At 43.5% G+C, this 14,946-nt stretch overlaps 2 protein-coding genes across 4 annotated transcripts in view; one reads left to right on the top strand and one right to left on the bottom strand.

Annotated features, from left to right (window-relative positions):
- The window catches only part of LOC126404332 (high affinity immunoglobulin gamma Fc receptor I-like), a 53,477-nt gene extending 43,413 nt beyond the window's left edge, over positions 1-10,064 (top strand). The window contains exons 5-9 of the mRNA XM_050067506.1: positions 2,441-2,635; positions 5,555-5,650; positions 6,693-6,791; positions 8,443-8,532; positions 9,638-10,064. Of these exons, the coding sequence (XP_049923463.1) occupies positions 2,441-2,635; positions 5,555-5,650; positions 6,693-6,791; positions 8,443-8,532; positions 9,638-9,681 (524 nt within the window). The 3' untranslated portion in view covers positions 9,682-10,064. The remainder of the gene's footprint in view (positions 1-2,440; positions 2,636-5,554; positions 5,651-6,692; positions 6,792-8,442; positions 8,533-9,637) is intronic.
- The window catches only part of LOC126404384 (putative butyrophilin subfamily 2 member A3), a 49,501-nt gene that overhangs the window by 20,457 nt on the left and 14,098 nt on the right, over positions 1-14,946 (bottom strand). The window lies entirely within an intron of this gene.

The raw sequence follows: 14,946 nt of genomic DNA, 5'->3' as shown, positions 1-14,946 counted from the left end.
ATCATCCACATGATGCATTCACTGTCACACTGTGTAACATATGAACCAGAGTCAACACCGCCCTCTGCTGGACTCACAGTCACACTGCTTCTACTGTTCACCTCCATGTACACCTCTGTCAACCAGCCATCAGGGGTCAGTGCACAGTTACACTCAGACGTCCCCAAACTGTCCTCTGGGTTCAGTCAGGTGTCCTTCATTATTCTTAATATCAGGGTGTATCGTACTTTGACAGTTTCCATCAGTCAGCTGACTATGAAGGTGTAATCAATGGACTGGACAGTGAGGAAGGGTACGACTGCTCCAGCTGCAGGTTTGAATCATATAATAATGTTTGATAGATTATCTGATCACATCATTGGTACGAGATCAACATAAAACTCTCACTGTCCAAAGACTGGACACTCTGAATGTCCCAGAGGTGTGAGTCTGTGTGTGTGTGTCAACCCCACGGCTGTGATAAACTCATGACCTGTCCAGGTGTTTCCCACTCCTCACCCACTGACAGCTGGGTCTGACCTCATCTGTGATGTTTTAAAAGCCGTTAGTTTTATTTTACTCTGTTTGTTCAGACATGTATGATCCCTGAGATACAGATACACATTGAAAAAGAGGCCTATTTCCTGCCAACACCAACCCACAACAGAGACACACACAGAGGAAGGAGGTGGGCTTTACTCGGTGTGAACAGTTAACATTCATGCGCTGATCTCAGATGAGCGAGACATGAAATGGAGGAATCATCATTACAGTGGCTGCTGGGTGAGGAAGACCCCATGACACTTGATCAATGCATGGTTGTTTGTCTGCGTACAACAAACAAAGTTTAAATGTCTCGTTACATGTGAAACCTCAAACTAACCTGAGTGTTCTTTGTCCTCAGTTGTGACCTCGCTGCTGAGCTGCACAACAAACGTCCTCAGTTGTGACCTCGCTGCTGAGCTGCACAACAAACCAAGGTCAGTAAACTTCTTCTGTCACGTCTGAAAAGTTCTTTACTCTCTGACAGACACATGAGTGTTGAGGACAGTGTCAGAGGAGGAACATTAGTGAATACAATGAAACACTGAGTGCAGTTTTGGTGGCTGCAGTCTGCACAGACTGAACAGCCGAAGCTAAAAATGATCATTTAAAAGGTTTAGTTATCCACAAACCTGCATGGCATGATGCTCCGGCTAACAGAGGAGAAAAACTGCTTCTGTTGAAGGTCAGGTTTGAAGCTAGATGACATAATAACAGGAGGATGATGGAGCCGAATGAAAGTATTGATCAGAGATCAATAAACAGGTTACAGGAAATAAATTATTTATGAGAAACACATGTCACCAGATATTCTGCTGTGTGTTTAACACCAACTGTGACAGTGACGTTTAACAACATGCAGAAGGAGTCAGTCTGTCAGCTCACTGCCTGCCCTCAGTGCTGAAACACTGACACAGATCAGCAGTGAACACACGCTGAGACAGTTGGAATATCAGCAATGTGACACAATAAGTCTCATAAAAGATAAAAATGATTGTCTCTTACAGCATCTGTCCTCTCCTCCTCCCTGCAGCCTCTCTGACTGTGAGTCCCAGCAGCTCTCAGATGTTTGAAGGAGAATCTGTCTCTCTGAGCTGTGAGGAGGACGACAGCTCTGCTGGATGGACTCTGAGGAGGAACACAACCAGACAGAAGATGTCTCAGTGCGGAGCTGGATGGGGAAGATCAGCTGGTTCTGTCTGTAACATCAGCTACATCTTCTTATGGCACAGTGGAGTTTACTGGTGTGAGTCCAGAGAGGGAGCAACCAGTAAGAGCATCAACATCAGTGTCACTGGTAAGATCAGACTGTGGAGTCAGTGTTGATGAAGCTGTGTGTAAATGGATGAAATGCTGTAGTTTGTCTCTGTGTTGAGGTGGATCAGTGATCCTGCAGAGTCCTGTCCTCCCTGTGATGGAGGGACATGATGTCACTCTGCACTGTAAAACAAAGACGTCCTCCAACCTCCCAGCTGCTTTCTATAAAGATGGCTCCTTCATCAGGACTGAGCCTGCAGGTCACATGACCATCCACCATGTAACCAGGTCTGATGAAGGCCTCTACAAGTGTGACATCACAGGTCATGGAGAGTCTCCACCCAGCTGGCTCACTGTCACAGGTCAGGAGGTCAAACTTTATGAATACATTTATAATCTGACAACATTTCTAACTGTTAACATTTAATATAAATGATCCTTTCACCTCCATCTAAACCAGCATGGACACAAGTTATGAATTCACTTTCATGTCTTTCTGTTTGCATGTTTTTAAACCACTCACATTAATAAGATGAATATTAGGAATTTTCAGATTTTTTGGACCTGAACACAAATAATTTAATTTAACTGCATCAGAGGAACAGTGACATAAGTGAAGTTGTGCTTTCATTGTTTTTTTTTTATTTCATTTTGATTTTAGGGAAACCCTCCACAACAAGTCCTCCCACATATACTTCTGGTCTTTCCTCCTCTTCCTCGCCTAAACCTACCTCTGGTTCCCCTCCTGACTCCATATTACCATCTGTGGTTACACCTGTCTGTGTTCTGGTGTTGCTGGTGTTGCTGGTGTTGCTGGTTCAACTGGTGAGACGATGCATCCACAGGAAACCTAAAGGTGAGATAGAGACACAAAACAGACACACAGTGTTTCAGTGTTATTTACAAACTGACTCCTGAAGTCAAACGTCCATTAGTTTTCTCATAAATTACTTTTCTGTTGTTAACAAACATCTTCACCACGAGGTCCATTTAGTTCACTCTGGAGCTTTTGATTGTATCACATGATCTTCCTCAGCAGATGAAGTTTGAAACTGTAGATGATCATTTTTCTTTAAAGGGGACTTATTCTGCTCATTCATACTTCATACTTGTATTTAAGGCTTTCATTTGTTTCCATGTTTTAATGTTAAAAACACTTTATTGTCCTCATACTGTCTGTGCTGGAACACCTGCGTTCACTGTCCGTCTGAGAAGCTCCGTATTACCTCCTGTCTCTTTAAGACCCCCTCCCCAAAAAGCCTCGTCCGCTCCGATCAGTGTTTCTGGGTCCTCTGTATCTCTGCGTGAATGCTCCATCACGGCAGCCGGGGAGCGATTGTAACAGACACAAGCAACATTTTGTACAATAAAAAAATCACCAATAAAAGCTTCTAAACACAAGCGGACACGTTCCAGCAGGAAGATGATCCAAAGTCAACATCAGCAACCAAGATGACATGTTTTCCTGAAGTTAGCATGTAGCTACATGTTCTAGAATACACCTACTGGTGCTACTTGACACATCCTCAGTGATGAACCCGAGGTCACAGGGTGTTTTGGGTCTTTAATCTTCAGACACCCTCGCCCGGGCGACCCAGCTGGAGGTGATCAGTCCCTGACTTGTGTCCAAGCGGCCCACTACTCCATGGATCCCCCCTCCGGATCCACAGCCATCGTGAGGCTTTTTGATGGCTATTTTGCACAGCTGACCTTTTACTCAAAAGGGGTTGAGGATTCAACGCAATGACTGGCCAGCGAATCCGCAGCACCCAACCTCGATTGGTTCGACACGAGCTTTCCAGCCATTGTTCCTGCACTCCACCACCAGTTCTGCGTATTTGGCACTTTCCCGCTCACTGGCCTCTTCAATCCGGTCTTCCCAGGGGGCAGTAAGTTCCATTGGGACCACTTGCTTTATTGACTCCGATGTTAGTGGCTGAGATGTGTTAAAGGAAGTTGAGCTGCCTTCCCAGGTCGACTTGGAGATGCCAGTCCCGTGCGGTGACAAGGAGCCCTCCAGAGGCGCTTAGCTGGTGTTGTGCCTTCTCACCAGCTCTGACGAAGGTGATGGACTGCTTGGGCGTGTGCTGGTACTTGCTGTCTTGAATCGCTGTGCTGACGGTATCTGCCAAGGCCCTAAGGACCTGGTCATGGTGCCAGAAGTACCACCCGTCCCCCAATGCCTTCGAGCAGCAGCTGAGGATGTGCTCCAAAGTGCCTTTCTTCTGGCACAGTTGGCATGCTGGAGTGTCTACCAAGCCCCAGCAATGCAGATTGGCTGGTCTGGGGAGAACGTTGTAAATTGACTGGATGAGAAAGTTGATGTTCTCTCCAGAGCTCTGACCAGGTGATCTTACGCTGTTCAGCATGCTCCCACCTGGTCCGGGCGCCTTGTTAATACATGCCGACCGTCTTGGTCCGGCGGTCTTCCTCCACCTCTGCTCGTATCTCATCCTGCACCAGTTGACGCTTCTCCCTCCCTCCCACTGGCTTTGTCATAGTGTGATTTGGTAAAACTGCAGAGTCTTGCCCGCCCCACAACCAAAATGCTATGCTGTAGCTGTGCCTCCGCTCTGTCAACTGCTTCCTGTGCCTTCCAATTCCTTCCGGTCTTTACAAGGATTCCTGCTGAGGCGACTTTAACATCAGAGGAATCTCGGTACATCATGACCTCCCTGGCATGTGTGACCTTGAATTCCTCTGACAAGTCGCTGATGGGAAGCTGCAGCTTAGTGGAATGCTCATACAGGGCAATGCTACACAGGGACCGAGGGAGCCCCAACCACCTCTGGAGAATCTGGGTGATGGTTCTTTCCAGCGCCTCCACAGTGGTCATGGGCACCTCATAGACAAGAAGGGGCCAGAGAAGTCTCGGCAGGACTCCATGTTGGTACATCCAGGCTTTGAGTTTTCCTGGGAGTCCCGACTTGTCGATCGCAGTGAGCCAGGTTGTTCTTGGTTTGTTGGAGCGCGGCTGTAGCAGTGTATGTAATGTTTCCCTGGTGTTAGCATGTAGCTACATGTAGCAGTGTATGTAATGTTTCCCTGACGTTAGCATGCAGTTACGCGTAGCGGTGTATGTGATATATTCATTCAAATAAACACAAGACGTTTGTGCTCTAGAAAAGATCAGCACTCAGTGAATAACCTCCTAAGCCCTATGATAAGCTATTATGGCAAGGCTTAACTATACAGACCAGTGAGCAGTGAAAACTAGCATGTCTTTGGGGTCATCAGGTGGGAACCTCCTTTCACCAGTGTTTCGTCTAGTTGGTCCCACGACACCTCCAGGAGGCTAGACAGTGATCTCTGGCGTCCCGGAGAAACGCCCCAATGCCAGGTCTCACTGCTCCCCGCACCAACCCAATAGCCTCCTTTACCTTACTTACACATGGCTTTCTCAGCCCAAACAGCACTGCCACCTTCAACCAAACCCAGGCTCCGGTCATGCGAACTAAATATCCTTCCTCTTCCTCTAAACACCTGCAGTAGCGTGTCTGGAGCAGATGAGCACATAGAGGAATCCATGACGAGCTGACGTCAGCTTGTTTCATTCAGAACGGTCTGAAGCCTCCTGCGGTTTTTACTCTGACACACATTGACCTTATTATTTAAAACTTTGGCCACGTTCAACATCAGACACTGAAACATTATAAACATGACAGAAAATAAGGAAGAGCATAATAAGCCCCATTTGAGCATTTATTTTTCATGTTGTCTCAAACATCAGGATTAAAATTGTTTGTAATTTCTGTTTATTTTGGTTCATTTGCAGCTGCTGAAGTTGGAGATGATGACATCAGAGATGACATCACATACACTGATGTCAATATATCACGTAACCTACAACAGCCAATCAGACGGAGCAAAGGTAATGATGGTTTTATTGATTTTAAGTGGACTTTTAGGGACGGTGACTGTGTGTGTGTGTGTGTGTGTGTGTGTGTGTGACCTTTTTTGTTCTTATATCCTTGTGAGGACTGTTCTAAGTTGTAGAACTTAACAGGACCTTTTGCAAAGTGAGGACTTTTTTCAGTTGAGGATATTTTATAAAGCGTGTAAATCAATGTTTTCAGTCCATGAAGTTTCAGACTGCAGTGGGGTATTTAAGTGTGTGTTGTGCTTTGCATGTGTGCATTTTGCACCCTGTGGTTAACAGGAGCTAGCAGCTCTGTGGTCGTCCAGTTTCCTGTGTCTGATAAAAATACTTCAGCTGAATGTGGACCTGCACACATTTAACCACAGGGCTGTGAACAAACAAATAACATGAACCAAATATAAATGTGCAGATTTACAGATCTCTTTATACTCTGATCACATTTTATATATCTCAAAATGAGGGAACTGTTAGACTGTTTTACACAAACACTGTTTTTAATCAGTTTATTCAATGTTAATACTTAAAAGCTTTTTTTCATTTCCTTGTTGTGTCACATTTAGTCCGTGTTCACATTTGTGACTCCAACACTTTACAATGTTAATATTTACATCTAAATGTTAACTCACATTTGTATTCCACATGATCAACATGTCAGCCTATCTTTAGAAAAGCTCGCAGCTCTGTGGTTAAGTCCTCATCTCATAGGTTGGGTCTGTTTTCAGCCTTTTCCTTAAAAAAAAATTAAAAATTAAAATTAAAAATTATCAAAACATAAATTGCACTTCGGTTTACCAAGTGACCTTTCACACATCTGTCTTTGAGTTATTTCCTGATATTTGCTCCTTTAACTGATCAACTACTTCCTTTTCTAATACTATATTAACTACATTATTATTATTGATTGTAGTAGGAGCTCATATAATCTGGATTATTTTTGTTGAATGTGACTACAGCAGCAGCAGTGCTTATATTAACTGTTCTGGTATCAGTTGCAGAACCTGCAGTAATGTAATCTATGTATTTTATTTCCCAGAGAGCGATTCAGCTGCCGTCTACTCAGCATTGAGAGGAGCAGACGACGTCAGCTACGGACAAATAGTCTTCAAAGACATCAGATCAAACAGGAAGAGAGGTACAGCTGTTTGTCTTTGTCTCCATGGCTGAATCCAAATGTCCACACTTCACCACACTTGCAGACTTGCAGACTTTGCGGACACATTCCCGGGAAGTCTGGGAGTGCTGAGGACTCCAAAGTCACAACTCATCCAGTCCACAAGGAGCCTCAAGTGGACTTTCTGCAGACTTCCAGAGAGTCCGCTTGGGGTGCAGACTTCAGCAGGTGTCCCTGATTTAATAACCCACAATTCATTGCAATACGGACGAGACGTTGTGGGTTTTTCAACAACCTAAAAAAGGCTATACATGTGATTTATATGTTGTTATCAGCAGGGACAGATGAGTTCAGCACTCTTCATCAACTTATATGACATATACTGTATATGAATATGACAGCAGAGATAGTTAAACGTTTCCATGGCAATGAGTAAAATAGTCACTTGCAGTCTCTGCCCCCGCAGACTTCATGTGATGACAGTAAATAAGTCACTCTACGTACAGCTGAAGTCTGCGAGGGCTCAGTCTGCAGGTCCAGAGGGTGGACATTTGGATTCAGCCCATGGTGGACCAACTGTAGTCTGTGAGAGAAGAAGACAGAAGAGTTCAGCTGGTCACTGTAGCTTTAGTCAAAAAACGAGAGAATAATGCATGTGTGGGACTAGTTTCAGTGGTGGACTGATACACATCTGGTGCTCTAGTGACAGTGACGTGTATCTGGGATTGGGTCAAAATAAACTACAGTGACTTTACATGCACAAAATATTCTGGTTTTCACCCTTATTCCAAAAAAGACTATATTCCTACTGAGCGGTTAACATGACTCATGAACATGAACATTCCACTAATACTCCCATGGTGGGAAATCATGGTTCAAAGTATTCACATGACTATCAGAAAGATTAATGATCATTAAAAATACTTATTAATTAATAATCAAAATAACTATCATCAAAATGACACACCAATAGTAACATTTTTGACACAGTAGAGGTTAACATTTATTCCAAAGAAAGAAAGCTAAATAACACACAGTATATCCTAACAAGTTACTATATTCAAGTGTGAGTGTATAAATGTGTGTGAAAAGGAGAGACAAAAACACTAGAGTGAACACACACAAAACAAAATGGCCGCCAACAGAGATAGCTGCATAGAAGCTAAGCCGCAGACCAAAGTTTCCTACGCCTCAAACTGGCTTCTAATATTGTTTTTTTCACTGTGCATGTTAAACCACAGCAGCTACTTCCTCCTGTTGATTCCAGTGAGCTGTGGTGTGAGGCTGGTCAGGTTTCTCACGATAGTCTCGTCTGCTTTACGTGACCGTAACGTCTTTTGCACCCTGTGGTTTAATGTGGCAACGTTCTTTTAATCGCAGCGAGCAGCTTTGTGGTGGTCTAGTTTCCTGTTTCTGATAAATACCCTCTAGTTACATTTGGTCTTTCATTGTTCACAGCAGCGCCCAAAACCTGCAGCCATTTTAGAGTCCATCACAAATGTGATTATAATTCAACATGAACAATAATCACACAGCAGTAGTGTTAATCGTCTTTATATTGCTTTCAGTAGCTGGTGCTAACGCTAGCAGTCCTAAGCTAACAGTAACAGTATCAGGTGCACTACCTGCAGTAATGTACGTCAATATAAGTTGCATGTATTTTATTTTTCAGAGCGCGAACCAGCTGCAGTTTACTCAGCAGTGAAAAGAAAAGAAGACGTCAGTTATGGACAAATAGAGATCAGGCCGAACAGGAGGAGAGGTACAGCTGCTCTTCATTACTGAACTCTACCACAGAGCCAGGCTAGCTGTTTCCCCCTGCTTCCAGTCTTTGTGCTAAGCTAAGCTAACCACGTCCTGACTCCAGCTCTGAACTAAACACACAAACACAAAAAGCCAGATGCACCTGCTGCACTGCTGTTTACATGATGGATCCAGCAAAGTGGAACAGCGAGCAGTTTTCTGCTGAGAGTAATGCAGCAAGAGCAGAGCAGTGATGTCACTGCAGCAAATATCAAAACTAAAAACTGTATTTATAAACTTGAGAGAGGAAACACAACTAAACTTTTAGCTTCTTGAATAAGTTGTAAACTTGACAGAACTGAACTTTCTTGATGAACTCGATGCAGTTACGCTGCTCCTCGTGTGTAAATGTGGAGTCAGACAGCAGCTCTGCTCTGATCTCTGCTACGTTCATGTTTTACACAATGTGACTGCAGCAAAGATCAAAATTGAAAAATGAAGTTGTAAACTTGACAGAACTGAACTCTCTCGATGAACTCGATGTAGTTACGCTGCTCCTCGTGTGTAAATGTGCATAGAGTCTCTCTTGATGTGGAATCGGACAGCAGCTCTGCTGTGGTCTCTGCTACGTTCACATTTTACTAAGTTTTAAAATTTATTTAAAAATTAATATATTTTTCCATCCACGAGATACATTTTGCTGCAGGTTAACAAGGAGCATGGCATGGCCACTGTGTGCGACCCCTGATGGTCTGTGGGCTTATGGGAAATGGTGTTCTGCTAACAAACAGAAACATGGAATAAACAGTGTTAGAAAGTACCGTCCTTATCCAGACATGAAGCGAGCCAAACAACATGCTGCTGAGAAACACTCTGGTTTTAGACATTAGCTGCTAACGTTAGCATGCAGCTGTCTGATAACAAGACTTTAGATTATATTTCACCTCACATTATAAACATTAGACTAATGTTATTTGTGTAGGTTATATTACAGCTCATGATGCGACACTGACTTCCTGTTTACATACAGATTATAGATCATATAGAATAATAATAATATATAAAGTGTTTATGTCTTTGTCTCCAACAGTTTCTCATGTTGTTTAAACTGTGTGTGTGTTCAGAGCCTCCAGCAGAGCCACAGGTCGTCTACTCTTCACTGAGGTAGACCTTCACACCTTCACACCAGTCCAACCAGTGAAGTCCAGCTGGCCTGTCACTGGTCCCCACAGCCCCTCACACCTCAGGACATTCATGGGCTTTATTTCTTATTTCTATATGTGAAAGTTAAATGAGACTGGTGCAGCTACAGAGAGACAAACAGCTTCACTTTACACATTATTGTTTTACTTTTCTTTGGATAAATAACTTGTTAAATACTTATTTTTTTAGGTGGTAGTGTTTCAGTAGGGTGAAGAACACCGACATGTTTCTACTGAACAGAAGCTGCTGATAATAATGAACTTTACTGCTCTAATATTGATATCAAGTGGTGTCTCTGCAGGATCAATAAACTCTGGTATCTCACTGGAAAGCTGGAAACTCACAAAAACAGCTTCAGTACAGAGTGTGTGTGTGTGTGTGTGTATGTGTATAGAGGTTTGGTTTTGTAGTCCATGAATTATTGAATCGGACTGCTGCTGCTTCTCTTTGACATTTTCACTGCGCACACACATCTGCTGCTGTCACACATTTATTGATCGATCAGTTTTTTCAAACACACACTGAACTCATATGTGTCGCTCTGCAGCCTGCAGGACTTCTCTCATCTTAATGTTTTGCCCCCTGCTGGTGTTGAGTCGTACTGCAGCTCCACTGTCTCAGTCACTCACTGATCAATCAATCAATCAATGTCAGCTGATCAGTTGTGTCCACGTTCTGTGTGACCTGCCGTCTCCATGGTGATGACCTCCTCAACATGTGAACCAACAGAGATCACAGAGAGCGTGTTGTTGTTCTCACCTGTGTGATGTCACTCTGTGAGCCTGCTACACCTGAACAGGAGGATCATCCAGCAGGAGCATGTCAGCCTCAATCAGCACACACACACCTGTGTGTTTGATCAGTGACTGACGGGGGGCGTGTCTACCAGGAGTCTGGTTGCTATGATACAGAATATGTGCAGAAGTAGACATGTCGTCACCAGGTGGAGCTCGTGCTCTGGATGAGGTGAAGCTGAAGCACAGAGGGAGAGAGGACGGAGCCGCTGGTGTGTGTGTGTGTGTGTTTGTTCATGACAGGAAACATCAGACATGTTCAGTGTGTTAACACACTCCTCACCAAACAAACAAAACTCAACAAATAAACAAACAAACAAGGTGTCTGACAGGAGGTGCGTTCAATGACTGATTAATGAAGGCAGGTGTTTCCTTTTCTCTCCTCAACATTAAACACAGTCACACACAATAAAGTGTTCATAAAGACATAAAGATGATCTGATGTTTGATGACGTGAACATTTAACCAGACACGTGCTGAGACTGTCAGTGATGTCAGAGACAGACAGCAGGTGGCAGCACAGCACAAAAGTACCCAGCTGCAGACTTGGAAACCACAAGTAACTGAGCAGCTGAGGCTTTTTTTTTCTTCAGTGAACTGTAGTCTATTGTTAAACTCATTTCACATCCAAACACTTAGGACAGTGTGACAGCCTTGAAACACTGAAGTGATTGTGGTTTACCAGTGACTGTTTTTCCTGTTCTTGAAGGCATCAGCCCCAGTGTTACTCAGGTTGAGTCACCCCCCTGCACCCACTCTTTCGCCTTTGTTTTGTTTTCTTTCGCTTCACGTCACGTTACACTTCACTATGTTCACGTCACTTACATCTACATCACTGGCCGCACTCCATACTTTACTTAGTTACAATAAATATCCTTTAATCTAACATCACTCTCCAGTATGTGTCATGGCCTAAGAGCCGGGTTATGACAACATGAACTGGAGGGATTTTTATAGATACATACATTAAAGACAGAAGCATACCTGCCAACACTCCCGATTTACGCGGGAGTCTCCCTATTTTCAACCCTTTCTCCTGCACTGCTCCCAGTTGGTAATTTCTCCCGCTATTCTCACGATTTCATAGTGACATGAGTCAAATTGGTGTTTCCTGTGTCATAGTACCTGGCAACCCAACCCAAACGGCCCCGCCCGACCTGCTGTGTGTGCTGTGCGTGACTGCGCATGTTCAAGCTCACGTCCATGCCCAATCTCAAGGCGGGACATTACAAACTGAAAATGAATGAAATGGCTCCCAAAAAGAAGAAGCAGCCTAGTGTCGAAATTTCAGCCTGCTTGGTGCCAGACCTTCCTTTTTCTAGTCGCTAGCCACGTCAGCAAGTACCACGCGTTTTGCAAGCTATGTCGGGCTGACTTTAGCGTGGAACACGGCGGGAAAAACGACGTTAGCAAACACGCTAACTGCAGCAAACACACACAGGCAGTGGAGGCGCAGAGAGGAACGACCAACATCAGCTCGTTCTTGCTGAGAGATGTGGAGGCGTGCACACACACACACACACACACACACCGTCTGACGGAGTAGTAGTAGACTGTAGACTCCTTCTGTTCTTTCTGATAAAGGTGTTCCTGGGAAGATGGCTCCTCAACACAAACACTCACTGACACTCACACAATGTTTGCACTTGCACTTAACACACATTTTGTGATGTACATTGTAACACATTTCATTGTAACAATGGATATTATTATGATGTAAGGCTCATTAAAAATAATTTTGTCTACATCTTTAGGCCCGTTTCCACCGCAGGAACTTCGGGGTAATTTTATGGGGCCGGGGCCGTTGCTGCGTGTCTCCACCACAGGAACAAGAGTTCCGGAACTTTTACGGGGGCTAAACAAGTCCCTGCCTCGGAGTAGGTACTCAGAACGGCCCCGAAAAACTCCTGGCTGGGGCTTGGGGGTTACTTGGTGCTGATTGGATATACTCAAGGAGGGATGTGACGTCAACAGAAAGCAACAAAATAGCCGGCATTTTTAAAACTCAGCAGATGAGGGTTAGCTCGTTCATATAGCTTCCGCCGCCATGTAAAAAAAAAAAACTCACTAAATGGCCCGTGAAAAAAATATTTTTTCCGGCGGATATCTTAGTTACAACATGATTGAGCTAGCAAAGCAGTTTTGTGTTAATATGTGTGGTATTTAGGGTTGGGTTCCGAAATTCGGTTCCAAGTAGGAACCAAATCAAAAACGGCGGGTACCGGGTACCCATAAAAATTATTTACTTTCGGTTCTGCTTATTGGTTCCTAGACGCACTAGTAACCTTTCTTACAGTGGCTGCTTATTCAGATACGTATCTGCCAGGACCTGTCTGTTATGTGACTACGTCACGCATTCACACTGAACTTCAACACAACTGAAAAAACAAAACAAAACAAAAAACATCGGAGAAACTGCAGAAGAAGAAGCTATGGCTAACTGGGCTAACTATGCAAGATGGACTGTGGGAAACGCTGTATTGCGGTCGTCAACACCAGACACAGCCAGTGCTAATGTTGCTAACAAGCAACGTTGGTACGTTGCCAGCAGCCCAAACAGAGACACCGTTCATGTTGGCGAAAAAGAGGCTGACATAAGATAAAACTGAGGAGTGTCACCGAGCGGTAACAAAGTTTGTGGTTAAAGGACTAACGTAACATCCCTTCGTCAGTCGTCGAGTCTCCGTCATTCAGGTAAGTTAGATAATGTAACGTCGCCTATTTCCATCCTAAATCCTGTGGCAAAAATACCCTATTTCGTATTGTGCGTGTGTTTCTCTGCAAACGTCAGTGACATATATCAACTATAAAATGAATGACCTTGTTCAGAATGAAATCAAAACGAATCTATAAATAGAATAAACAGAAAATAGGCATTCTCTATTCATTTAAAATATTTTCAACTCTTACAATTGTGTATTTTTTCCACACTATTACTGATCTCCTAACATCAAAACAATTACTTTATTTCATGATGTTTATTTGCTGTTGTACAGTGAATGCAATGCAGTATAGTATTTTAGCACTGATGCTGCTCAGGTAGGATTTTATTTTTGTTAAACACTTTCTTAAAAGGTAAAGGAATAAAGTTACTTTTGTTAAATAAACATTTGACCTTTTATTTTTCACTATTTTGGAATCGAAATAAGGAATTGTTAGGAACCGGAATCGGAATCGGATTCATAAAAATCCTAACGATACCCATCCCTAGTGGTATTTATTCAGTTTTGGGAAATCACGATGTCTAGAAAGCATCAGTGGCTGCAGCTGACAGGGACAGTTAACAGCAGCAGCAAAGCTAACATCAGGACGTCATCTGTTAAAAGCCTCCCGTTGTCGGATATGACATGAAACTACTCCAGTTAGCTCAATCATGTTGTAACTAAGACATCCGCTAGAAAAAAAAATTCAAAAATTTCAAAAAATTTTCACGGACCATTTAGTGAGTTATTACAGACACCGCTATCGGCTAACAGCTAACGGCGTCCCTACGTCGCCCCGGTCAAAATGGTTGTGCAACAATTACGTCACATCCAGAGCCCAGTAACTTTACAGGAACCTTCCTCCTACTCCGCTCTCTCAGTGGAGACACGGCGGTTGACAGGGCCGAGCGAGAGGACGTTCCTGTAGTAGTTCCTGCCCCCCAAATAGTACCAGGAACTTCTTCAGTGGAAACGGGCCTATTGTATTTATTGTATTCATTTGTGGTGTAGGGTTATATGGGGACGGCCCCCAGTGTGTGTTGTGTGTGTACTGTACAAACGGTGAAAATGAGCTATATCTAGCTACTGATCATACTTTTACTACAGTTACTTGTTGGAGTAAAGGTTTTACTTCACCATTCAGCTCAGTTCAAACATTTGATCTGAAGGTCAAACATGTTACAACACGTTCAGGATCTTCTGTGTAAAGACACACACTCATAAATCAGGACTGTGTTTACATTACAAGAAAAATATGTGAAACAGACACACCCAGTCAGACACACCTTCATGGAGTCTTCATCATGATGACGAGGTAAATCTGATCTGAGAGCTCATTCAAACTGTGTTTAGTCCAGATGGTCCATAGTGAGGATGAGGAGGAGACTCAAGTGATGAAGAGGGTTACCTGCATGATTTTAGGATAACACACACACACACAGTTCCAGCAAGAAACACACACAGAGCTTCACACACACATTTAACTATCATGTACATACAAATACATCAACAAACAAACAACCAACATGTGTGTGAACAAGTCAAAGTGTTCAACAAACAAACAACCAACATGTGTGTGAACAAGTCAAAGTGTGTGTGAACAAGTCAAAGTGTGTATGAACAAGTCAAAGTGTGTATGAACAAGTCAAAGTGTGTGTGAACAAGTCAGAGTGTGTGTGAACAAGTCAGAGTGTGTGTGAGCAAGTCAAAGTGTCTGTGAACAAGTCAAAGTGT

The sequence above is a fragment of the Epinephelus moara genome, chromosome 17, assembly GCF_006386435.1.
Source record: "Epinephelus moara isolate mb chromosome 17, YSFRI_EMoa_1.0, whole genome shotgun sequence".
Taxonomy (NCBI): domain Eukaryota; kingdom Metazoa; phylum Chordata; class Actinopteri; order Perciformes; family Serranidae; genus Epinephelus; species Epinephelus moara.
Note: the sequence above shows the minus strand (reverse complement) of the source record. Positions and strands in the feature narration are given on the sequence as shown.